This window comes from Rosa rugosa, chromosome 1, assembly GCF_958449725.1.
Source record: "Rosa rugosa chromosome 1, drRosRugo1.1, whole genome shotgun sequence".
Lineage (NCBI taxonomy): Eukaryota > Viridiplantae > Streptophyta > Magnoliopsida > Rosales > Rosaceae > Rosa > Rosa rugosa.
Window position 1 is genome coordinate 27,354,996 of NC_084820.1, and position 26,542 is coordinate 27,381,537.

Below are 26,542 nucleotides of genomic sequence, written 5' to 3' on the forward strand. Positions count from 1 at the left end.
GAGAATCAAATCTCCTTTTCTCTGTTGTTTCAATGGATAGGGAATCAAATCTCTGTTGTGTTCAATAAAAGAGTGGAAGACTGAAAGAGAGAAGACTACAGATTCGGTATGAGAGAGAGAGTCTGAAAGTGAAAGTGAATCCAAATTGGGGATAACAGGTAGGTTAGAGAGAAAACATGAATGCCAATGAGAGTTGGTTCAGTTGGCAAGGGCGGACTTGAGGTGTAAACCCACACAAGTTCAATCCCGCTACCAACAATCTCTCATATGGTGGACAATCTAGAAAATGTCCTACATAATTCCATACCAATGGGCTGGGTTGGGACACTGGCCAGTTTTGTAAGTCCTGTTGGGTTGAGGTCGTAGGTTTGCCTCGGTCCTGGTAGTGTAGGGAAGCCTCCCTCTTACCTAAACTTTTTGTAATAATAATAATAAAAAAAAAAACATGAATGGATGAAACGACCCTTGCAAATTTGAATTTTGGCTAATGCTGTAATGACCAACAGTGTTTCAGGTACTAATATTGGGTCAGGGTCCAAACTTCAGGTACTAAAGTGACATTTTTTGAAGTTCAAATACGAAAGTTACTAATCGGCTAAAGGTCAGCTACTGTTTGCATTTTTTTCCTTCAAAATTTGGGTGTGACAGCTTCGGTCTTTCAATTGGTGGTATACTTCAACCAAGGCAAGTTAGATTTTTTAGGTAGAAATGATGTCATAATCAGTTTGTAGTTTGATACGATTTTTAGACTCCTAAACATTTTTGCTCTAATGTGGTTGTGAAGTCAAAATATTGTTAAAGTAAATTTTTCTTTTTATCTGCGAACTAGCATAACAAATTATCGGTTGATACGTGAAATTTTTTTTTACATTGGAGGATTTTTGTAATCAATTATTGTAAGATTTTTTTTTTTTTCAAAGAAGGAGTAAAAGAAAAATAAAATTGGTTGGTTTACAGTAGAGTGATTTGAAATTTGAAGAGAATTGGTGCCAAAGTCGCGTGTGTTTTAGTGCAAGCCAAACACCACTGTTCTACTACTTCTACATGAATAATGAATAATTGTCACGGGACAAACAGACCAATACAATACTCGAGATTCTGTAATGTGACGCGAACCGTGGGGCCCCAAACGCCGACGTGGCACTGATCTTCCACGCCCACAGATCGGACGGCTGAGCTTTACTCAAGCACAAACATCCATAACATGGAAAAGGCTGTCAGCCAGGTCAGTCTATCTTTTCTGGTGGCCGAAATGATTCCCCCTCACACAGAAATTAAATTCCTTTTTATTTATTTTTTCAAAAGAAAATAATTATATCCGAAAATTCAAAAAATAAATAATCTAAAATAATGAAAATTCTTAATTTGGTCCGAATTTCATGTGCATTTCAAAACCCCCGGCTATATATATAGCCCACTCTTATTTCAAGCTCACCCTAATTCTGCTTCATTTTCGAGTCCACTGAGTCAGAGACAGCCAAGCCTTCGTCAGCAGAGGTCGGCTCGGTGTTCTTCATCGCCGCCGTCTTCGATCGTCTTCAACTTTTTCAAGGTAATCGGAGCGGATCTGTGAGCTTCTTTCTGTTTTTGTATCATTTCGTTGTGAAATTCTGCTAGAGTTTGAAGTTTCTGGTTTGAATTTGAGAGCGGTTTTTTCTTTTTTTAAATGAGAAGTAGATTGGAGGTTGTTTGTGTTTGATCTGAAAGGTTTTGTGCTGATTCTGCTGTATGAGTGATGGTTGGAGTTAGATCTGGAATCAGCTTTGAATTTTATTGACCGATCGCTGTGTTTGAATGCGATTTTAGACTTTTCGTTGTGTTAGAGGCTGTGTGATTGTCTGATCTGGTTTTAGTTTATTTGGATCTCATGCTTCTGATCTGCTTTATCAGTAAATCGTTTAGATCTGTCTGCTTTTTTTTCTTCTTTTTGTTGTTGTTGAAGAATTGTGGAAGTTTTTCATGCTTAAAACTGTGCTTGGTAACTGTTTGGCGAAGCATTTGAACTCTGATAGTTTAGATTTAAACTCATGCAAAGTGTTTTTTGGTAATTTTTCAAAACAAAGTAGGATAAGATATAGATGGTTGGGGGAAATATAGTAAGCTGTTTGAAAGATAATGATGAATTTTGATGATTCATCACATTATTTAAATCTTTCTTAATGAATGTATGTCCTCCTTTTATTCAATCACTGATTTTTTGATTGATCAAATGATTTGAATAATGAGGCCTTAGAAAGTTTCTACCGGCATGTGTTTTTTTTTTTATTGAATTGAATAGCATAGTCTTGGATGAGATCTTTAAGTATTTCTTTGTTGATTAAAATGTAAGCTATTTGGAAAGGAATGGATATATGAGAGTGATTTACTGTTAAAATCTATGAACTAGAACACTGAATGTTCATTTGATTACTGAACAATGTGCCCGGTTCTGACCAATGTATGACATTAAAAAGGTAATTTGTTTTCATTGCACTAATTTCTTCATGTCCTTGCTTCAGGTTTGTAAAATATGGCCGATACTGAGGACATTCAGCCTCTCGTTTGTGACAATGGGACTGGAATGGTGAAGGTAAGTGTCATTGCTTGTTCCTGTTTATGTTTTTATATCACCCGTACCACTGCTTGTCAACATCTTAAGTCGACATTGGTTGTGTAGGCTGGTTTTGCCGGTGATGATGCTCCCAGGGCTGTGTTCCCTAGTATTGTTGGTCGGCCACGACATACTGGTGTCATGGTTGGTATGGGCCAGAAGGATGCCTATGTAGGTGATGAAGCACAGTCTAAAAGAGGTATTCTTACCTTGAAATATCCCATTGAGCATGGTATAGTAAGCAACTGGGATGACATGGAGAAGATCTGGCATCACACTTTCTACAATGAGCTGCGTGTTGCTCCTGAAGAGCACCCAGTTCTTCTTACTGAGGCTCCTCTTAACCCCAAGGCCAACAGAGAAAAGATGACGCAGATTATGTTTGAGACCTTCAATGTGCCTGCTATGTATGTTGCCATCCAGGCTGTTCTCTCTCTGTATGCTAGTGGTCGTACAACTGGTTAGTATAAACTATTTCTCTGGTCTGAGTCTTAATATCTTTATTATCAATGTTATTCTGGCATTGAATGGGCTCTTCCTTTCACAGGTATTGTGCTTGACTCTGGTGATGGTGTGAGTCACACTGTGCCAATCTACGAAGGTTATGCCCTCCCCCACGCCATCCTTCGTCTGGACCTTGCTGGACGTGACCTTACAGATGCTTTGATGAAGATTCTCACTGAAAGAGGGTACATGTTCACCACCACTGCTGAACGGGAAATTGTCCGTGACATGAAGGAGAAGCTTGCATATGTTGCCCTTGACTATGAACAAGAACTTGAGACTGCCAAGAGCAGCTCCTCAGTTGAGAAGAACTATGAGCTTCCTGACGGCCAAGTCATCACAATTGGAGCTGAGAGATTCAGGTGCCCAGAAGTCCTCTTCCAACCATCCCTCATCGGAATGGAAGCTGCCGGCATTCATGAGACTACCTATAACTCCATTATGAAGTGTGATGTGGATATCAGAAAAGACTTGTATGGCAACATTGTGCTCAGTGGAGGTTCAACTATGTTCCCTGGTATTGCAGACAGGATGAGCAAGGAAATCACTGCTCTTGCTCCAAGCAGCATGAAGATCAAGGTTGTGGCTCCACCAGAGAGGAAGTACAGTGTCTGGATCGGAGGGTCCATTCTTGCTTCCCTCAGTACCTTCCAACAGGTGTGTATCAGTTCCCACAGTACAATGTGTAAATGTTTTTCTGCAGTTTTAAATCTTTATGCATAGGTTTTGTTTGAGGCTGACAAGCTTTCTTGTGTTGCTCAGATGTGGATTTCTAAGGGAGAGTATGATGAGTCTGGTCCATCCATTGTCCACAGGAAGTGCTTCTGAGTTCTATAAATGTTTTGGTGGTGAGTTATTTTTTTTCTTTTTCAATTTAGTTGGATTTTCGTGTCAAGTGTCATGTGGTTGGGATGTTTGTAGTGGAGAGTGATTGGGATCTTTTTTTTCCGTCCTTAATTCCCTTTTTGTTCTATATTTGACGGTTCTTTTTCTTTCTTTTTTCTTGGGAACATTAATATTACTAGCTTTATTGTATCTGAATGATAGTGTCAGTTTGTGGTCATAAACTGCTATGGAAATTATATTTAAATACTGGCTTGAAAGCTTGAGAGGAATTTTGCTCCTGTGCTTGCTTGCATTTGTATTTATTTGTTGCCCTTTCCTTGAGGGTTACACATTTTATTTTGAGATGCCACTATGCTGGAGGTGTTTTATCTATCCTGTTGGTAGTTTGGAATTTACATTCTACAAGTTGAGAACTGAAGAGAAGTCGGAGTATATCCCTATTCTGCTCTCAAACTTGAATCTATTGACCACAGCTTCAATCAATTGAGGCTGGGAAGGACATTTTATTTATGTTTTCTTTTCTTTTATATGAGTGCTTAGAAAACCATTGATGCCCACATTTTTGTAACTGCACGCACCCAGCATCTGGTTCTGTGTGATGTGGTGGTCTATTGACCATAGAAAAGAAATGCCTAGATAAAAATTTTGCTTCCCAGACCATACCAGTTCCACCCAAAAGAGTGACTACCATACCAAAAGCTCCATTGGCAACCCTTATACTACCCACCCATATTCGTTCGATGTAGATAGACTTACGTTTCATATTCTCACTTGCTGGGGCATAGAGGAAGTTGCAAGTAAAATCATGAGCAAATGACAAATCAACTACCATCACGACAGATGGGCATAGAAATTCTTAGCTTCAAAAGGGAGACAGCAATCTGAAATTGGACTCCCAGTTCTTAGCTTTGAAAGGTAAGACATCAATATCAATCTGAAAATGAACTTCCAGTTGTTAGCTCCGAAAGGGAGACGTCAATCTGAAATTAAACTCCCATTTCCTTTCAGCACCAAACCGATTGATATGCAGACCTAACGGATAAATTTGAACAGGAAGACATATTTGCCCATGTGGAATATGAAAGTACAGCAAATTTAAGAAGAGGGCCACACTCAAGCCACTTGTCCAGTCCAGGGAGCACAGTTTCACCATTCCCAAATCTTAATCACAAACCCTGTGTTAATAACGGGGCACCATAGAAGAGCAGCAAGCCAGCAAGTATTAGTTATGTCCTTAGCTTGCAAGATCCTTATGTTTGGAGTACTTTGCATGTAGTTACCGCTTAACCCCAAAATCGCTCATCTTTATACACACCAATCACACAGTGGCTAATTTCTAAAACATCACTATTAAACATCAGGTGATAGATTTCCCAAAAGCAAGATAGCAATGTCCCTAATAACATAATAACATCCATACAATACTCATAAAAAAGGCAAAGGCATAAGAAAATGTTACAAAGGCCATAAAACATCACAATTCACAACTGATAAAACAAACCAACAATGAAATAAAACAATCACCGAACGGCTTCAGGCACATTCCCTCCAAAAACCTTAGCAATTTTCTCTGTTGGAACCAAAGGCAAATAGGAGGCCACCCTGTACCCCTTCTCCGCAGTGCAACGGACACTGATTGTACTTTTCGGAACAATATGCAGCAGTCGGTACAACAATCTCAGCCACCTTCGGTACCACAGGTAGCTCATTCAGCTTTCTCCATGCACAAACAGCACATTGCTCAGCTTTCGGTTCGTACTTGGAGTATACCGACTTAGCCATGCTTGTGCTCCTTTGCTGAAACTCCGATGCAACAGCTCGAGCCGCCTCTGGCGCTTTCTGAGCAAAAGACATTGCTTGGGATGAAGCCAGCTTGGTCACAGATTCGTCGACCTTGCCATCAAGGAAAGCGAGGAGGTTGGCGGGGAGAGCCTGGTACTTGTCATACACAGGTCCAACAACAGTCTTCACAGCTCCCTCCGCTGACTCAACGCGGGGCCTCAGAGGGCCGGATTTCTCCTTGGCATAACCATAAGCATTCGAGAAGCAAACCGCGGCGTGAAGTGCAGCCACTTGAACAAATTGCAGGTACTTGAGCTGCTGCTGCTCTTCCACCTCCTCCACCATCTGTTTTTGCTGCGTGGTCAAGTCCTCTTGAGCCATATTTCTAGCTTCTCCTTTGTTAGTTTCTTTCTGTTGGAACTGAAATTGCAGATAAAGAACAATGAATAATGAATATTTCTCGATGTGAGTTGTGTTGGAGGGTTTGAGGGGACGATGAGGCTTTTATAGGAGAAAGAGTCATCGAGGAATTGAAACTTAATTAAGAAGCTTCGGCAGAAAACACTATGTTGTGTTGCGGTGCTCAAGTCCGTGTTATGAATTTCGCTTAAGGAGGAAGTCGGGCAACGATGAAGTCAATAATGTTGATTCTGGATGATCGGGCTAAGCTAACATAGGCGCACCAAAAAAAAAAAAAATTTATTAACCTAGAAATAATAAAAAGAAATGCAATCTGGGATTCTGAGGTGCTAAATAACAATTTTCTTACTCTTTTTTATTTTATTTTTTATTTTTTAAATAAACAATTTTCTTACTCTTTAGAGCTCACAATCATGAAAACAAGTTTTTCTTTACAATGGAGACTCAATTTTCCCTTGAGATGAGCCATCAAATGAAGTACAGGTTAGAGAATTTTGTAGCTTATTTACTACAGTTCTTTTTGAACTTGGTCCTGTTGTGATTCGATAAATCAGAACTGAACTGTTTGATAAATGTTTACCAAACAATAGCTATTATACGTGAGAGAGAAAAGCGGAGCTCGGGTTTTCTAGGGTTTTTTGCCTTCTCTTTCTGGATCAGATCTCTAGGGTTTCATCATGGTTGACGAGGTTTTGGTTCGTTTAGTAGCAACTCTTGCAACCATGGAGGATGGCCGGACCTCCTTTAGTCCGGTAGACGCCATGGCGGTGTTGAATCATCTCTTCGCTGTGAGACGTCTTATGTCTGTCACTGCATAGTGTAGGGGCGAATCCATGAGCTTTCATGGGCACCATAGCCACTGTCTGGGGGTTCGGAAGCTGACAATCAGAGAGCAATGCGGTCGGTTTATTTTTTAGTTTGCGTCAACGGTGGATCGAGAAAGAGTGGCTGATGGGGGCCCGTGGTTTTTTGGATAACATGTGCTAGCAGAGGCGCCATCCGATGGTTTTGGTGATGTTGAGACTGCACCGATCAAAACGATTCCGGTGTGGGTCAAGATTTTCAGTCTTCTTCTGACTCTGTTCACTAAGGGGGTGGTGGCGTTAATCGGCTCCGCACTGGGCGAGGTGATTGAACTGGACCGCCCAGAGATTCGTCGAGGCACAACGGCCCGGGTGAGAATCTGGCATGATGTGTTAGCCCCAGTGAAACAGGTTTATCCCCCGACGACCTTTGAGTTAGCGGCAGGCGCGTCGGTGACGGTACGCTTCAAATATGACCGGCTGGTGGGTTTCTGTAGAACCTGTGGATTGTTGGAGCACTCTTGCTCTGGTTGTGTTGGACTACCGGCAAAGATGGAGTAGATCCAGGTCAGCCCTAACCCTAACCCTGGGGCTAGGGTTTCTGAACGACTTCCAACACCGAGGGTATCTAGCTCGAGCCAAGCACCCATACCTAACTCATTTGGCACGGCTCCATGGCTTTTGACCCTCCCTACCCGGAAAGCTAGCTGCAACTGCCAGCCATGGTGGCTCCTCCTGTAGCACCTAGTGCTCCTTCTGCATCTGTTGAACCAATTACAGGCAAGAAACGTGTTGCTGCACCACTAATGGTGATCTAGTATAGCAAGAGATTCAAGGCCTCCAAGGTGGTGAAGGGAAATGGTTGCCAAGACAGGGAAGCAGACACTCTTGGGATCGAACCTAAGCTAGCTCTCAAGAGTGCCAATAGCATCATCGTAGTTTCTCCTCCAAAGAGATAAAAGGCCGGTCGTCCTCTAGGAAGGAAGAATAAGGATATATTGCAACCCAAGAAGATAAGGATGAGTGGGGAGTCCAAACCCCATAAGAAGAGGGTCTTCAAGCTGGTGGTGATAAAGGAAAAGGTGGGAGAGACCTCCGAAAGTGAGGGCAAGTCCCCTGCTGAGGATGCGTTCATGGAGGTTATTGGGGGAGAGACAGCGGTGGTTGTTATGGAGATCGAGGAGATTGGCACCGAGCTAGACGTGGTAGTTGGCACTCCTGCAAGTGCCCTTGGGTAGGGTACTTGACGGGATCAGGAATAAATTGTAGAAAAGGTATTTCAGACTGTGCAATTCTTTCATTGATGTAATAGAGTTATATACAAACTAGTTCTTGGACGTTAAGCAAAAATCTACAAACTAGGAATAAAAGTAAGATACAAAAAATCTCCTAAATATACATGTAATCACAACATTTGATACAAAATAGTCTTTACACTCCCCTCAAGTTGGAGAGTGAATATCAAGCACTCCCAACTTGCACAACAAGGCCATGAATTTGTCTTTGCCCAACGCCTTTGTTAATATGTCCGCTAATTGCTGCAAAGAACCAACATATCGAGTGCTGATAGAACCATCCAATATCTTGTCCCGAATAAAGTGACAATCCATTTCAATGTGACGTGTTCTCTCATGAAAAACTAGGTTTGCGGCTATGTGTAGAGCTGCTTGATTATCACAATGCAAAATGGCAGGTCCATAAATAGGTACATGTAAATCAAGAAATAATTATTGTAACCAAGTGAGTTCACAACATGCACCAGCCATAGCTCTATACTCGGCCTCCGCACTAGACAATGATACAGTCTTTTGCCTCTTGGTACGCCATGAGATCAAAGAATCTCCCAGAAAGACACAATATCCAGTGGTAGACCGACGAGTAATAGGACAACCCGCCCAATCAGAGTCACAAAATGCTTTCACATTTAAATTATTATTGGAACGTAAAAGCAAACCTTGACCACGAGAGGATTTTAAGTATCTAACAACTCGAAGTGCGGCAACCGTATGAGGTTGACGTGGCTCATGCATGAATCTACTAAGAACATGAACATAATATGTGATATCAAGTCTGGTGATTGTAAGATATATGAGCCGTCCAACCAGACGTCTATAAGCAGCCGAATCCTTAAATAATTTGCCTTTATCTGACAACTTGGCTTCTTCCATAGGAAAATCAACTGGCTTTGCACCCAAAAAACTAGTATCCTTAACAATCTATAGAGCATACTTACGTTGAGATATATAAATGCCTTTCTTTGAATGAGCAATCTCAATTCCAAGGAAGTATTTAAGGTCACCCAAATCTTTGATGCGAAAACGAGTATGAAGAAATTGTTTGAGAGCTTTGATGGAGTCCAGGTTGTTCCCAATAATGAGAATATCATCAACAGAAATTAATAATACTGTGAGAGAATTACCAACCTTTTGGACAAAAAGAGAGTAGTCAGCCTTAGATTGAGTGAATGCAATGGCAAGAATTGCTTCCGTAAACTTGGCAAACCATTGACGAGAAGCTTGCTTCAAACCCTATAAGGATTTGTTAAGGCGACACACATAATTCTCCCCCGGCCCTGTCGCCCAAGACTTGGAGGAGGGGACATATATAATTCTTCATTCAAATCACCATTAAGGAAGGCACTATTAACTTCAGGCTGGTGAAGAGACCATGCTTGACAGGCATCAATGACAAGAATACAACAGACAGTAATCATCTTAGTTGTAGGAGAAAAGGTATCATGGTAATCAATCCCAGTAGTTTGGGTAAAGCCCTTGGCAACAAGGCGAGCTTTATACAGCTCAATGGATCCATCGGCATTATATTTAATCCGATATACCCACTTGCAAGCAATGGGACGCTTGCTAGGAGGAAGAGAGACCCATGTCCAAGTGTTGTTGGCAATGAGAGCGGTAAGTTCATCGTCCATTGCTTTTTTCCATTTAGGATAAGAAGCTGCATCAGCATAAGAAGAGGGCTCCTCAGCCCTGCTGATGGATGCAACATAAGAAACATGTGACGGTGAGTACCGTTTATAAGAGATAAACTTACAAAGCGGGTAACGCGTACCCGGTGGAGGACTTGGAGGAAGAGATGATAGATGGTGTGGTGGCAGAATCACCTGCGAGCAAACATAATCACAGAGACGAACATTAGGTTCACGGGAACGCTGAGACCGGTGTATCATAGGTGCAAGGATAGGAGGATTGGGAACGTGTTCTGAAACCTGTTCAACCGAAAAAGGATGGATATGGTCTGGAGCTAGTTCAGGGACCGGTCCAGCCGCCGGTTCAGAGGTCGGTACAAAGGTCGGGTCGGGTACGAAAGCAGGGACAGAATGGCCGGAAGGTGGAGGTTGGGTTGGGGGATTGGACGCCGGTGGTGAGTCAAGAGAGAGGAGGTCAGATGGCGCATCAAAGGGAGACGACGGTGTGGCCTGACGGGCGGAGGTGAAAGACTGCAGCGTGTCTGGGTCTGGGTGAGAGACGAGCGTGGCCGAGACTAGGTCAGAAGGGATTCCGGCTGGGATGGAGTCAGGTGCGACGCCGGCCGAGCCTGGGTGAGAAGGGAGGCCGGCCAGGAGAGATGGGACAATGTTAGGTAGCACATTCTCAGTTTGGGAAGAAGAAGAAGAAGAAGGAGAAAACGATGAAGAAGAGTATGACGAAGGGAGAAAAGTACTTTCCAGAAAAAGAACGTCCCGATTAATAAATCTTTTTTTTTGTTTGCAAATCATAAAGCTTATATGCTTTTTGGCCAATTGGATATCCAATAAAAATGCATTTGTGAGCTCTAGGAGCAAATTTGGAGGATGGATGAACATCAGTGGCAAAAGCAATGCAGCCAAATACGCGCATGCGAGAATAATCAGGGGATTTTTTTATAAAGGACTTCAAATGGAGTTTTCTTATTCAATAAAGGGGTAAGAAGTCGATTAATTGTGTAAGCAGCGGTAAGAACACATTCCCCCTAAAAATCGATGGGTAAGTGAGATTGGAAGCGGAGAGCCCTAGCAGTTTCAAGAAGATGTCGATGTTTGCATTCAAAGACGCCATTTTGTTGTGGTGTATAAACGCAAGAATGTTGAAAAATTACCCCTTGTTCAAGAAAAAAAATCTTTCAAAGAGAGAAATTCTACCCCGTTATCAAAGTGTATTTGTTGAACATGTGTCTGAAATTGAGTTTTGACATAGGCAAAAAAAATTTAAAGTAAAGGTAGTGTTTTACTTTTGTGACGCATCAAGAAAACCCATGTAAAACGAGAAAAATCATCCACAATAGTTAAAAAATAATGAGCTCCATAAGCAAGGGAGTCTTATAACTCACTCTAATTGGTCAGAGCACTCAACCCTAGGAAACCTATCTCTCTCTCTCAACCCTAGTACGCGCCTCCGCGACTTACTCCCTTCCAGCTCGTCCGACTACGCCGCCATGCTAGGCGGGCCTCGGGCTTTGCCAGCGTGCGTTGTGCGTAGTCGGACGAGATTAGTTTTTCTGAGATGCTTCTAGATGTGCGGCGAGGCTGCAAGCGTGAATGAGATCTGAATCGAGTTGGTGCCCGGATTGATCCCGATTTGGCTACGGACTGGTGATGGGATCGGAAGCGTTTGGTGGCTACTAATGGCTGACGGGGAAACTGGTGGCTGGGTGCAATCTGCTGCGACCTTTAGATTTGGAAGAGGATGAGGCTCAAATGCAAATGGGGTGGTTGCGAGGCTGGATAAGGCGGCGGGCGGCGGGAGGACAGAGTTACAGGTCAGTTCTAGTGGAGATCTCGTAGTCTGGTTTCGGTTGAGGCGCTGGCCTTGGTGTGTTGGTGAGGTGATTAACCAGTGTGCTACGACGATGGCGATTTCGTGGATGTCGATGGCGGCATCGATGGTTGTGAGTGGCGGCGGCGATGTCGTTTTTTGGTCGTGGTGCGGTGTTCTGCTCGTCACCAATGCTTTAGGGCTGGGCCTGGTGGCTAGGGCTGGGCATTTGGGCTATGTCCTTGGGCCAGATCTGTTGTTCATGTGGATGGGACATCTGGTGTTAGTTTTCTTGTCTAGTTTTTCAAGTGGTCTTAGTGGCTTCGGCCTATTTCTAGTTTTCTCTAAGCTTCCTGTTGTCTAGCATTTGAGGTAGAGTCTGGTGCTATGTAGGTTAGCTTCTCTCGTCGTATACTAATTGAGGTCTCTAGGCGGCTAGGGTTGCTATGGCAAGAACTTAGATAGTTTTGGAGTTTGTTTCATTTGGCTAGGCACTATAAAATGTGCGTATTTTGTTTGTTAATGAGGGTCACCTGTCATATGTTTGGCGGCTTGTGCCAACTAATTCTTTTGGTGTGAGACAGCATATGATGTACGTGCCTTCTGACCATGGATAAGTAATGAAGTTATCTATTTCTCAAAAAAAAAAAAAAAGCAAGGGAGTCTTATGGCGCCCCCAAATATCACAATGTATAAGAGAAAAACATCTAGAAGTTAATATTGAACTAGAAGGAAAAGGTTGGCGAGTTTATTTTGCCAAAGGACAAATTTCACACTTATGACTAGAATCAAAATGAAAAAGAAGCGATTTACTCGCTGGATACTGTAAACGAGCAGAAGAGGGATGTCCCAAGTGGTTTTAGTCTATTCTAAACCAACTGAAAGCATAGTTGATGTTGTGGAATATAACAATCAATGAATAGCAATGCCCCTAATAACAATGATACAATACTCATAAAAAGGAAGAATAAAATGTTACAGAGGCCATAAAACATCAGAACTCCTAGTAAAACATAAGGCAACAATGACATCAAACAATCACTGAACGGCTTCTTGCACATTGCCTCCAACAACCTTTACAATTTTCTCTATTGGAACCAAAGGCAAATAGGAGGCCACCCTGTACCCCTTCTCCGCAGTGCAACGCACACTGTGGTTGTACTTTTCAGAACAATATGCAGCAGTTGGTACAACAATCTCAGCCACCTTCGGTACCACAGGTAGCTCATTCAGCTTTCTCCATGCACAAACAGCACATTGCTCAGCTTTCGGTTCGTACTTCGAGTATACCGACTTAGCCATGCTTGTGCTCCTTTGCTGAAACTCCGATGCAGCAGCTCGAGCCGTCTCTGGCGCTTTCTGAGCAGCAGACATTGCTTGGGATGAAGCCAGCTTGGTCACAGATTCGTCGACCTTGCCATCAACGAAAGCGAGGAGGTTGGCGGGGAGAGCCTGGTACTTTTCATACACGGGTCCAACAACGGTCTTCACAGCTCCCTCCGCTGACTCAACGCTGGGCCTCAGAGGGCCGGATTTCTCCTTGGCATAACCATAAGCATTTGAGAAGCAAACCGCGGCGTGAAGTACAGCCACTTGAACAAATTGCAGGTACTTGAGCTGCTGCTGCTGCTCTTCCACCTCCTCCGCCATCTGTTTTTGCTGCGTGGTCAAGTCCTCTTGAGCCATATATCTAGCTTCTCCTTTGTTAGTTTCTTTCTGTTGGAACTAAAATCGCAGATAAAGAACAATGAATAATATATATTTGTCGATGTGAATTGTGTTGGAGGGTTTAGGGGGACGATGAGGCTTTTATAGGAGAAAGAGCCATCGAATTGAAACTTAGTTCTTAAGAATTCAGAAGCTTCGGCAGAAAACAGTGTCGTGTTGCAGTGCTTTTGGCAAAGCCAGCTGCCAAGTCCGTGTTATGAGTTTCGCTTACTGAGGAAGTCGGTCAACGATGCAACATTATTGACTTATTCAGGATGAAGTACTATCCGGCTAAGTTAACAAGGACGCGCCATAATAAAAAAACAAAAAAATTGTCAGTAATACCAAGAATTTGTTTGATAATAAAAAGAAATTGCAATCTGGGGTACCAAATTTCACTCTGTTATAATTTTCCAACTCTGGTGAAAAATAATTAAAAAGAAATTTCTAACTCTTTGTTGAGCTCACAATCTGTCGTGGATAAATTCATCACATTAGTTTTGTATCCTTTAGGAGATGCAATATAATAAAACACTTGGTTTCTCTCTACTGGGATTGAACATCTGCACCTAATGAATGATATTCCCTGTTGTTAAGATTAATGATAGTATTCCACTAATAGGCGGTTTGTTTTTTCGCGTCCCTGAAACTACACTTCTAATTATCATGTCAAATAAATATTCGTATGGCTTGGTGTCTTCAGAAAACACTGCAGACTGGAGTCGCTCAAATTCAGACAAAGGCAAAAGAATGAACTCGCACAAGATGAAGCCATTATGCCGGAATGCAAAGACATAGGTAGACAACAGAATGAATCACTAGCGCCACATACAAAAATTACGCAATGTGAGCCTGTGATGACATATTCACTGCACAGCCAAGAATCCAAAACATGCATTTCAACACGTTCAACCCAGATCTCTTGGGAAAATTAGAAATGCATCAGTAGCCTTCTGAAGAAGAGGAAAATTTTGATTGACCAAGTAAACCAGTCATCCTCACCGTAATACAATTTAAAGCTCTAAATTCTTGCTATAACATCAATAATTCTAAGATAGTGACCAATCAATAAATTAAATACAACTTTATTTGCTACTGTACAGGAATGCTACCCAATCCCTCGTGAGCTCACCATTCTATCTAAAATTATGCCTCCTTTGAAGAAAATTATAAATCTCTACTCCACATGCCCCGTTAATGCTGCATCTTCATCTTCTTCATCATGTTCTTGCTCCACACCTTTGACCTGTAAATGCAGATATCCATGTCAGATACAGACAATCTTGAGCTAACGAACTTATTCAATATGTTCCAACTTCTTGGACAAATAAGGGGGAAGGCAACAATGTCATTTTGAATAGAATAAAAAAAAGAAGTGATAATCTATAAGAGGTAGGAAGCAAGAAGTAAAGCTGGAGAATAAATTTCTGGTCCTGAAACCTGAAAACTTTGGAGACCAGAAGATAAAATGGAAATTTGGACAAGCAGTTGGTAGCAATGTGAAACTGTTTCCTAGTGGTATTCTTTTATGAAGTGTTGAGATTCCCATTTAGGAGAAATTCAGTCATATTCTTTTACTAGATAATTCAAGTACAGGCTAATGGGTGGGATTTCAGGATTGAGCACGTTTTGTCCTCTCCTTTAAAATTCATAACTCAAGGACCGAGGAATATACTCATTCTTCTAGGAGCTTACATTTTTTCGTGCAAACAAAATTAGACATGGGAAGATAATTAGCAAGGACATTCATCTGTCACCTCTTTGTTACTTAATTTATATTTGGGTATCCACTAGTCATACTGTTCTAATCTCTTACTTTCACTATTCTCAAATTTCTCTAGGGATACAAGTAAAAAGGTGGATATTCCTTAGGAGAGAAGCACATTTTGAAATCTCAGTGGGCTTCTTTGATTAATCATTCTACGGCCAATTTAACACAGATAGATCATGATTGGATGGGAATTATGCTTCACTGTAATGTTCCTCTATAAGTATTAGGACACTTTCTTAGATGGATAATTTGTCTGTCCTTTGCCTTTACAAGTAATTGTATCTTAACCAATATAAGAAATGGTTGTTGTGTGTGTGTGCACGCGCATGGCGCATCTACAGTTAGTCTACAGACAAGGCTTCTAGTCCAAAAGATATATACATTCTTGAGAATCAAAGCATGATTGTCATTTGTTACCTCAGGTACATAATGCATGAGCATATTTTCAATGCCAGATTTCAGGGTGACTGATGAGCTTGGGCAGCCACTACACGCTCCTTGCATGCTCAGTTTAACTATTCCGGTTTCTCTATAGACAATATTCAAGAAGTGATAAAAAATAATCAGGAACTCTCCGATATATAACTATTAAAAAATTACATTATATAAAAAATGAAGCCACCTAAAACAAAAAGAAAGTAAAAAATTATCCAACATCAAAATAAAAAAGACTAAATTAAATGAAGGAAAACTTACGGATCAAATCCCTTGTACTCAATGTCCCCACCATCATCTTGAACTGCTGGTCTGATGCGAGTCTCCAACAATTCTTTGATCATGGCAACTATTTCTGAATCATCCTGCAACAGTAACCACAACATGTTGATAAATATTGGATTTATAATGGAAAAAAAAAGGGATCTTATGAGATTTTTGCACAAAACACAAAAAGTTTTTTATTTTGGCCAGTAAGAAAAGAGTAACTATATGCTCAAAATTTCAAGTTCTAATTTCTGCTTCGTAGTCTTGGCAGGCTCTGTGCATGAGAAACATCCCGGTGAATAACAGCATGCCCTCATCACTGAGGTTTACACAGAGTATTCGCAAAGTGGATGACTTTCTTGCAAGTCCTTATTAGTATTGTTGTATCAATAATATTCCACCACAAGACGTAATAAATAGTATTTTAAAACAAGAAAAAAAAAAACGTCCCTGTCCAAAGGGGACCCACTATTTTCAAGAGCTAGCAAGGCATCATTGACTGTTAAAGCGGGCACACAGATATATTCACAACTTTGAGCGCATGATCGAAGGAACTACTTTTGCATTAACAAAATGGCACTTTCTTTTTGTACATTTTTCAAGAAGACTAAAAGAGCAACTAAATTGGTCTCTGAGTAACAAAAGAGTAACAATAAAGAGTAACCAGTGGTCCTTCCAGAAGACACTCAGATGTTATTGTAGCTACGACTCCCGGATAGGCACAATAATAGGTATGATAAGGTTGTAGTGAGACTAACATTTTCAAAAGTCAAGAAGGTAAAAAAGAAACATGCTATTTCATGAAACTTGGGATAAATCCATAAAACTAATTTCAGAGCGAAGGTATAACTCAGTTCTGCTGACTGTCAATTAGCATAAAAACTCAAAATGCATTGACAGACATGAATTTGTGGACATACCTCATTAATAGCTGTGTCCTTTGCTGCCGCAGCTTTTGAGTCGAGAAAGAGTGGCTCCCCAGAAGAGTAAAAGTCCATGATTGCTGCAAAGATTTCTGGCTTCAAAAGATCCCATGAAGTATCTTCTGACTTAGTTACAGTAACAAAATCTGATCCAAAAAACACTCGAGTGACACCTGTATTACAGGAAAACATGTTAAGTTTATTACTTTAACTAACAAAATGCCGAAATAAAAGTTCAAGACCAAAAGAAAGGAAAGAAAGAGAAAAAAAAAAAAAAAACATTTAAACTCACTCAAACTGCATCATCAACAATAACTGGAAAATACTAGGGATCAAGTTTTCGGCAATTGGTCAAAAAATTCACAACACTAGCTGTTCTGGGATCAACAGACTTGATAAAAAAAAAAACCTTTTTCTTTTGTAACCAAAATATCATTCAAGTAGTCATACTGTTGCTGGGTATCTTTGAGATTATTTCTATAATATTTCAAACTTGTGGAGAAAGACCTACAGGGAAACTGCTTTTTCAAGTTTAAAAGAAAACTATTCTATCTTTACAAACTGATCTTCTTCTACCCAAATACACATATTATAAACCCTATTAGCACTCCCTTAACTCAAAATCTCATATATGGTGTAAAAAAGTTGCATTTGAAAATGAATCTCAACTCATCGTTTGGAGATCTTGAGATAAGGTTTCTTTGCGTTTTCTTCTTCCTTTTTACTTGAGAATAAAATTCTCTAGTCTTGTTTGGAAAATCGATGTATACTTAAAAACTGAAGAAAAGAACCACAAGAAGAAAAAAAATAAGCTAAGAATAGAAAGTAAAGAAAGGGGGGCGACAGTGGGTATAGAGTAAAGTGACCCTGACTAATGACTTCCAGATTAATAAGGGCTATTGTGATATTATAGAGGATAGAAGACATGAAATTGAAAAAAAAATTAGTGGGTCCTATAAGTTAGTCTGTGTGTGTTGTGTGGGGGAGATGGTGAGTAACTATGCATAAGTAAATATGTGATGCAAACTGAAACCTAAAGAAACAAGTACACCAACATCAAAGCAGTGTGTTTTCTCTAAAGAACAGCATTGCAATAAAGTAATTCAATTTTATTTTATATTTATGCTGTATTTTAGCAACGAGTCCGGATAACTTTAATGGAATGAAATTGCTGGACAGTTGCCATTATTATTTAACTAGCAAGTTAGGCTAATGGCCTTTTGTAATATGATCTGAGCAACTGAGGACTGCTAGTCAGAAGGAAACTTAAAAGATTATAAATTGATCAACAATCCTGTGAACTGTTGAAGTCTATTAATGAAAAACATTGTTTAAATTGTCTAGAAGTTTTCTTCCTAAGAGGAAAAAGGAAATGAGTACACAATCATTTCTTGAAGTTGTTTTGGTTCATAGAAGGCATCTTTTTGTCTATCTATACAGTTCAGATGCAGTATACAGCTAGTGTCTACAATCATCAACAGCGTAAATCTTAAAGCACTCTCTTCCCCGACTGAACCCTAGGCAGGGTGCAGACAGTATAGTGCTTTAGAACTCCAATTAGGACCTCCGCATTCTCAAAAGACATGTCTTTTCCATCTCTCAATATAAACCACAGTATACAGACGGAACCATTCCCCATCCATTAAACAATCCCTCTAATCCCATTAAGAATTCCCCTCTGAAATCATTTATGATCTATATCCTCTTAAGGGCCAAGGAAAACATCTAGGCACAGACGTGTGCAGTTAATAATGATGAGGAGTTACATATAGGTGCATGCTGTAAGCCATAGTTATCAAACACATAGAAATATGTCCTAGCAGTCCTGATAAAGTCGGTTTTCAACCACCAGTCCAATTAAATGAAACATAAACAGAGCCAGTAGAAAGCTAGATGCTCCTAGTACTAATATCTTCCAATAGTTAATCACGAAAACAAATACCATAAATAGTGTCAAGAATGATCTTACCATCAATTCCATAAAGGGCTTTGGCCAGTGGGGAATTCATGGCGGATCGGGGATTCGGAAAGTCTGCACTGCCAACTTCCATAACAGGCTTCCCGGGGTAAAACATAAGAGATGCAGGATTGGGTGTCGACTGTGTTTGTATAAACATGCTTCTCCTCTGCCCTGCACAAATGCAACACCAATTACAGACAGCCCATTATTCCTTTTACTTTCTTCACTTAAATCTCACCAACGATGCCAATAATGATCGATAAACTCCAAAATTGAATCAAAAGGTGCAATCTTTTTAGCTTTCCTTCATTAAATTTCCAAGCTTTGATTTTACAAACTAACCTGAAAGAAGGCCCCATTTTGTAGAAGCGAAAGGAGATGAGGCAGAAGAAGAAGAAGAAGAGGGGGAGATACGGCGACCCAAATAAGCAGAGAGGAAATAGGTCCGGCGAGAGATGCAGCGGAAGGTAGTGGATGGTCCAGAAGGTTGGAATCTTTTGTGAGATGAAAGACTGCGTCCGATCAATCTTGCCAAACCCCTCATTTCTTTTTCTTTTGTGTTTCGGAACAAGGAAATCGCGAGAAGTAAGAATTTCTGAAGGAACAAAAGAACGTTGGAGCGTATGCCCAGTACGTTTTGTGCGGTTGGTTGTGCCCAGGGGCGGATCCAGGATTACAAGCTCGGTGGGGCTTGAACTTCCTAACAGAGGAAGGAAAAAAAATTCAGCCACAAATGTTGACACTAACCTGAAATATTGAATTACACACACAAAAGCTGCAAATTCAGCAGTTCATGGTTCAACACAAAAACATGAAAGATAAATGCATTCTTAACATATCTTAACAACAATCCCCTCTTAAAGATACTCGGTTAGGACCCTAAAGACATCTAAAAGACATGTTTGAAGTTTAAAGCTACAAAGCCCTTATCTTGGTATCAATAGCTTGTCTCAAGAAACCGTTCCCTTGCTTCCTTAATTCCATATAATTGAGCTTCACAGAGAAAGCACCAAATGGACTCCTCTGTATCATTTGGATTATGGGCAACATCTATTCGGAACTGCTCTGCCCCTTCTTCAAATTTGTACATAAAGATAAATAATTTAACCCTAGACACATAGCTTCACCAAACCAGTTCTAAAATTTTACACTCAATTTGGGGACCAATAAATTTTAGTTCCATACACGCACAAATTCAGCAAACCCAACCCACCAATAACTGGGATTTATCAGAATTAACAATTTCAATTTGGAGATGAATCGGGTTTTACTAGAATACCTCTTTCGGTGGAGTGACTGGAGTGAATAACCCAGCAATTTTGAACATTGATCAAGGGCTGAGCCGCGAGCCGCCGAAAAACGGAAGAACTGAAGATCAGAATTCGGAAATCAGAAACTTCAAAAAAAGGGTATATCTGAATATAAAGGAGAAGAAGCAGAGAAGAAGACGGAGAGGGGGAGAGAGATACCTGGAGGCTGGAGCTCGGAGACGGAGAAGAAGTGAAGGAACAGCGCTGGAGTTCGGGAGTCCGTAGTTCGGTCACTTCAGGAGGCTTGAGAGAGGAAAAGAGTGTTCCCCGAAAAACCCAACATATATACCTAGTTTTTTTTTTTGGGCCCAAAAAGCCCGGTGGGGCTTGAGCCCTACCTGCCCGTGGCTGGATCCGCCCCTGGTTGTGCCCAAATCCCAATTCTCCTCTCTCCCAGCTCCATTTTACCTACATGTTTTCACACCTGTCCATTTACTTTAATATTCTCTTTTCTCTCTTTTTTTATGCTAGGAAATTTCTTTTATGTTAGAGATTTTTGAAAGAAAAAAAAATCTTATGCATTAATTAAGACCAAGGATTCAAATTTCGGTTTTGGTTTCGATTTCGTTACTTTAAATTTAAGAAAATTTCAGAGAAAGTTTGGATTTTGATGGAAATTTCGGTTAAAAATAAAGAAATCACATTAATTTCATTTATAAAATGATATTTCTGAATGAAACTTTTACATAGATTAAACTAACCTATAATAAACCTATTTACAATATAATCTCTTTAAAATTGTACATTTATAATAGAATTGTGATATGTTGAGTCAAGACTCGAAGAACAAAGAACATTTAAAAAGAACTTTTGTTAGGGCAACCTATAATAAACCTATTAGCTAGAGGTTACATTATTATATAACAAAAAAATATATCGCAAAGAACAAAGTTCAACTTTATTATAGGAATTCAATGTAACCTCGTCTTTTTGGCTATTAATAAAGAACAAATTTATTCAATTAACAAAATTTAAAAAATAAAAAAAAGTCCCTTCTCTAGAATGTAACCCAACAAGTCACTATATTGAGTTCCTATGTCTATTGAGCCAAGACTCGAATAAAGTGATTCAAACTCATTTAGAGACAAATGCTTATCACGTCTTCCTTGTGTATCCCCTGTACTTGATTGCAAATAAAATCCAAATTTATATTTTCTCTATGAAAATATGAAGTAGAAAACTCATTGTTGGTGACATGTGAAATTTTGGAAATTTCGGACAAAATTTCTATGTGAATATTTTAATATATTTTTTGTGTGTAGATATCTCAGAAATTAAGAATTTCGCGGAAATGAACGGAAAATTTCGGAAAACTCCTTACGAAAATTATATAGCATATGAATTTCGTTTCGGTACTTCAAAATTACGGAAATTTCAGCAGTTTCAGAGAAATTTCAATCCTTGGCTAGAAGAAGAATAAAAACGAAGAGATCATCATAAGAGAGTTAAACGATCCGTGAAAAACGGTATATCTTTCATTAAATATTCGAGCATAGAAAAGAGCAAGGGATCCTAACTATCTAGCCTTCTTAATACAATGGTACATACGCATGCCTTTTGGGTGATATGGGGATCTCTTGGTCCCTTCAATTAAATGCGATATGAAGTAATGAACTGGAACTAGGTGGAGGACTAAAAGGCTCAATAGAGTAGAAGAGGAAGAGAAGAAGGGGGTGCGGCCAGAGAGAGGAAAGAGATGGGTAGAGAGGTAAGATTTTTTAATATATAGCCGTGAGAATAATAAGATTTAGTAAGGTGTATGGTAAAGAAACAAAAGATTTATTAAATTTGAAAAAAAAATAAAGAAAAAAAATTGCTTGTTATTTCGATAAACAAAAAGAACCTTTTCAATTTCTATGATATATAATCAAATGGTATCGAATCAAAGTGCCATTTCTTTCTTAGTTAGTCCTTTTATTCCGGTTTAAATAAGAAAAAGGGAACTCTCGTTTCTTGACACAACCCATTTTTGTGTTATGGCTTAAGTTCGAGACAAAACCTCGGGTAAAAAAACACTTGTTATTTAATTATTAACCCTAGTATAAAAAGAATAAAAGATGGGTAAGGAATCAGACAAAAAAAAAGGGAAAAATGCACCAACAGTGTTTGGACTTAAAGAGGACTGTCAAAATGATACCTGACCTTTAAAACGTATCAATGTGATACCTAGACTTATATTTTCTTATTAACGTAGCACCTATATCAACTTTCCGTCACGGTGCTGTTAAGTTAACCATGTGTGATGCACGTGACGCTGAAAAAAAAGAGCTAAATGACTGATGTGCCCCTCAAATAGCTTTTTTTATCTGATTTATGATTTAATATAAATAAAATAATTAATTTAAATGGATTTTATAAATAAAAAGAGAGAGAGAGAGAGAGAGAGAGAGAATTAAACAAATTTCTTCTTCTCTCCTGTTCATCATCAGTTACCCAGAATCGATCCTCCTCCAACTCCACTCTTAATGTTAGTCCAGAGGCCGAAGCTGTCGGCGAGACCGATGAAGTTGCAGATGCGGGTGGTGTGGAGGTGGTGTTGCATGTCGGGAACGACGGAGAGGATGGTGGGGTGGGATTGGAGCTGTGATTTGAGAGTGGAGGGTTGGCGGGTCTTGAGTTTCTGATCAATGGTGTATACGAAGGGGTCGAAGGAGAGAACGAGAATGGTGGTGGCTAAGTCGTCGTCGGCAGCGGCGGGGATGAGCAAAATACGTTAGTACCAACCCATACGAGAGCCCATATCTGTTCAAAATACCCACTCGTGATGAGCAAAAGCCAACGGGATCTTACTAAGATCACCGCGGAGGATCAAGGCAGGTACGACGAAGCACGAATGAGCCCATGGCGATCTGCAGGATAGTGAGATGAAGTCGCCGTTGGTTTTCGGTAGGGGTAGAGGCAATTGGTTTGGACCGAGTCGGAACTAGGTTGGGTTGTGGTGGCGGTGGTGGTAAAGTTTGAGGGATGAGAGTTGCTTAGATTTTTTTTAGAAATTTTTTCTTCGAGGTCATCAATTTTTTGGCTGATATTAAGATGCTGAGTCTCCTTCATCATCGAAACTTGATCACAGTGATTGGCATATGTGTAGTTTGTGTGGTTTATAATTGTTTGTTTGGTTTCCTATCAATTGCTTGTTTGGTTTCCTGAAAGAAAAAGTTGGTCTTCAAGAAAATAAATTCTCTGAATCCCTTTGTTCTTTTCTCTTTTTTGAATATGTTCTGCTTAGTTGGGCTTATGAAGCATAGTGTGAGTTTGTTCATGCCAAGGGTTCGTAGCTTCTTCTTGTTGAGTTTTGACTCATGAAACACATAATGGGTTTTCTTTGGTTGGGTTCATGTCATCAATGGGTTTGCTCTAACTTGGAAGTTGTAAGAGAAACTCAGATAAAGGAAAGATGAACAGTTGATTTTAACTTTAATCTTTGCTTAATTTGCTTCGTATGTTGTTCTGATCTGAACTAGGTAAGCAAACTCAAGATCAAAGCTTGTCTTTAATCTTCAGATTTCAAAATTATGGATGGAGGATTAATTCCATATCGGGTGGGTATTTTGAACAGATCTGGGCTCTCGTATTTTGCTCATTCGTGCTGCTGTTGTTGTTGTTACTAACGTGATGGCGGTGGCGGAGGAGGGGGGATCGTGCCGGCGGTTTTGTTGTTCAAGAATTCAACTTTTATTTTCATTATAATAATTTATTCAATTTTTTGTAACCAAAAAAAAAATTTATTCAATTTTTATTTTTAATTTTCAATATTTAGGGTTTGATGGAGTAAAAATTCTTTTTTGCCCTTAGTTTAGGCGTCACATGCGTCACACGTGGTTAGACTTGACGATGCTGTGACGGAAATTTGACATAGGTATCACGTTGACAAGAAAATATAAGTCCAGGTATCACATTGATACGTTTTAAAGTTCGGGTATCACTTTGACAGTCCTCTTTGAGTCCAGACACTGTTGGTGCATTTTTCCCCAAAAAAAAAAAACAAGTATAAAGAGTAACTATTGGGCCTAACGGGTTGAACATTAATTGAATTTCAAGGCTCGCTCGGACCCGGGCCCGAACCGTATCTCACAACTTTTAACAAGGCCCGAACCAAACGGGCCGATTCGAGACGGGCTGAGCCGGGTTTTCAGTTTTTCAGCTTAAACTACCCACCCCAAAAACATTCTCTCTAGCAGGTCTATTCTATACGCATCAACAAATTAAGAGAATCGCACTCGCAGCCTAATAGGCACTGTCTACTGGTACATCAAATAATTGAAACTAGTATTTCGCTCCAGCCAATAGGTTTTTGTCAAAACACCCATTGTCCTTATTGGATTTGGCTCCTCTAAAGTGAGAATTGTGTGAAGTTATATAAATTTCATAAAATCTTAATCATTTAATTAATCCAATGGTTATTAAAGTGGCCAAATCAGCTAATGTAATTTTAACTGGTATTGTCCGCAAACCGTCGTGAACTCCATCACGTCTAATTCATTTCTGTCTCCATCACGTCTAATTCATTTCTGTTTCGCTCTATCTATTTTTCCAATGGAAAACATTCAAGGTTACGAGAATGTAAATCAAATCAGGTAATATTGCCTCTATATTCAGTTTATACTCTTCTCTAGGCTAAAGTGGGTGAGGGTTTCTTATGGCTTATGATTAATACTTACTCACCAATGATTAAATAAACGATGAGAATTGAAAAGGCCATAAACAAACTTGGATGAGTACTGAAAAGTTAAAGCAACCATTCATCAAAGAGCAGAGGTTGGAGATTCCCTAGTCAGCTATTTACTCTCTGCAGTTTCTTTGAATACTGAATAAGACAGTTGAAAGTCCTTTGCTATTCACACCAATACTGAAAAAGTGTCTTCACGTGAAAGCCTCTAGATTTCAAAACTGAAAAACCTAAAATTCATGATGCAATTGAATTTACAATTGAAATCTGATCTTGGGGAAGATAGGAAGAAATGAGAATAGTTGGGAGTTGGATCCCTAGTTCACAAAGGATCGATCAAACTTCCCAACACATGAGAGGAGGCTGTTATGTTTACGGAAAAAACCAAAAATGTTAGATTAACGGCAACGTTAAATGGTTTAGGGTATAAAAAGATGATGTGGACTCTTGTAACCATTAGATTACCTAAAGGGTTAAGATTTTATGAAATTTACTAACTTCACGCAATCCTCACTTTAGAGGAGTCGAATCCGTCCTTATTATACCAAAAATACCATATGATGAGTGAATGAATTAGGAAAAGTAAAACAATATTATAATATGAGAAAGAAACTAAAGGCAAGAAAACCTGTAGATTCTTTGCAGCATCTTAAACTTTGGATGTTTCTTTATCATGTATCTGTTTGATACGCTCAAAATAAATGCTGAAAATTAACCCTGCATCGAATTTGTAGTTAGAATAAGTAGGGTCCGTGTTAAGCTGAGGATTGGGGTACACTTCCTATTAAAAACGTTAAACAAATAAGTATTATTCGCAAAGTATGAAACAAAAATAAAACAAAGTATAAATATTTATGAAAATTACAAGATAAGAGGGGGTTTAAAAGAGTTTGTATTCTAATCTAACTATTTAACCTAGGTGATCAATCAAACCATGAATCAAGATAGATACAAGGAACGAAGGAGATTTAAGGATGAAGTTAACATGAAAACAAGTAATCTAAACTTAAATCATAGATTAAAACATGTGGATGAAAGAAATCAATCAAGAACAGAGATGAACGCATACAAAGTCCTTATTAGTTTCCTTACTTAACTTAACTAGATGAACGCATGCAGTTGAGAATTTACCACCACTGCCTCAGCTTGTGCACCGTCAACCTCAGCTGACCGAAATTTTCTACTATTGCATTGAGAGGTTGACTCACTGGACTTCTGGTGGATTGCTCCTCCACGGAGGAAGCGGTAATGGGAAGAGCTACTGCACTGATGTTGTGGTCCGGCAATTGGAGTTATTGTCCAGTGCGGTGTAGGCTGAGTGCACTTTTTGTATCACTGAGGTTGATCTACTGTTCGTGATAGCTTAGGCTGATTTCATTCCTACCTTGGTTACCAAGATGGACATTGATGTTGATGTTGGTGGTGACGCATTTGAGGCTTTGCATGCCCATGTCTCCCAACAGTCTCGTAGTTATATGTTGATTATATTTGTGGACAACGTTGACAAGTGCGCTCAAGATGACGCATGGACTACAACTTTTGACTTGGTGTTTGGCATGAATGCCATTGTGGAGGTGACACTGATTGGTAAGCATAAAAATATTTGATAATAGTGACATTGATTGGTTGTTTGGAGATTTATTTTTGGATTATTGGTAATGGATTCTGTTATTGTTTATTATAATTTAAGGAATCGGAAGGCAGCTAGTTGATCTCAACATCAACATTTTGATCCAGGACCTTTCATTTCTACCATACAACCTACATCAGATTCGTGCCATACTTGTGGATATGCTTATTAAGGCCTAAG

The 26,542-nt window shown here is 39.7% G+C and overlaps 3 protein-coding genes and 1 pseudogene across 4 annotated transcripts; 1 reads left to right on the forward strand and 3 right to left on the reverse strand.

Annotated features, from left to right (window-relative positions):
• Positions 1-1,401: 1,401 nt before the first annotated feature.
• On the forward strand, positions 1,402-4,218 carry LOC133724482 (actin-7). Its single transcript, XM_062151238.1, has 5 exons — positions 1,402-1,552; positions 2,499-2,569; positions 2,657-3,050; positions 3,138-3,751; positions 3,857-4,218. Exons 2-5 carry the CDS (start codon positions 2,510-2,512, stop codon positions 3,920-3,922), a joined length of 1,134 nt encoding a protein of 377 aa, XP_062007222.1. The 5' UTR covers positions 1,402-1,552; positions 2,499-2,509; the 3' UTR covers positions 3,923-4,218.
• Positions 4,219-5,273: 1,055 nt separating this feature from the next.
• LOC133724483 (stress-related protein-like) lies at positions 5,274-6,228 on the reverse strand (annotated as a pseudogene).
• Positions 6,229-12,625: 6,397 nt separating this feature from the next.
• On the reverse strand, positions 12,626-13,497 carry LOC133724485 (stress-related protein-like). Its single transcript, XM_062151242.1, has one exon. The coding sequence runs from the start codon at positions 13,377-13,379 to the stop codon at positions 12,732-12,734; it is 648 nt and encodes a 215-aa protein (XP_062007226.1). The 5' UTR covers positions 13,380-13,497; the 3' UTR covers positions 12,626-12,731.
• Positions 13,498-14,351: 854 nt separating this feature from the next.
• LOC133724484 (nifU-like protein 4, mitochondrial) lies at positions 14,352-20,353 on the reverse strand. 2 transcript variants are annotated; one of them, XM_062151240.1, is made up of 8 exons: positions 20,226-20,353; positions 20,036-20,124; positions 19,099-19,456; positions 18,766-18,927; positions 16,794-16,969; positions 15,868-15,971; positions 15,589-15,700; positions 14,352-14,646 (listed from the first exon to the last, which is right to left on the reverse strand). In XM_062151240.1, the coding sequence occupies exons 3-8, from the start codon at positions 19,298-19,300 to the stop codon at positions 14,578-14,580; spliced, it is 825 nt and encodes a 274-aa protein (XP_062007224.1). In that variant the 5' UTR covers positions 19,301-19,456; positions 20,036-20,124; positions 20,226-20,353; the 3' UTR covers positions 14,352-14,577. The 2 variants fall into 2 exon arrangements, with proteins under 2 accessions (XP_062007224.1, XP_062007225.1); XM_062151241.1 differs by having other exon boundaries at positions 19,099-19,503.
• Positions 20,354-26,542: the final 6,189 nt, after the last annotated feature.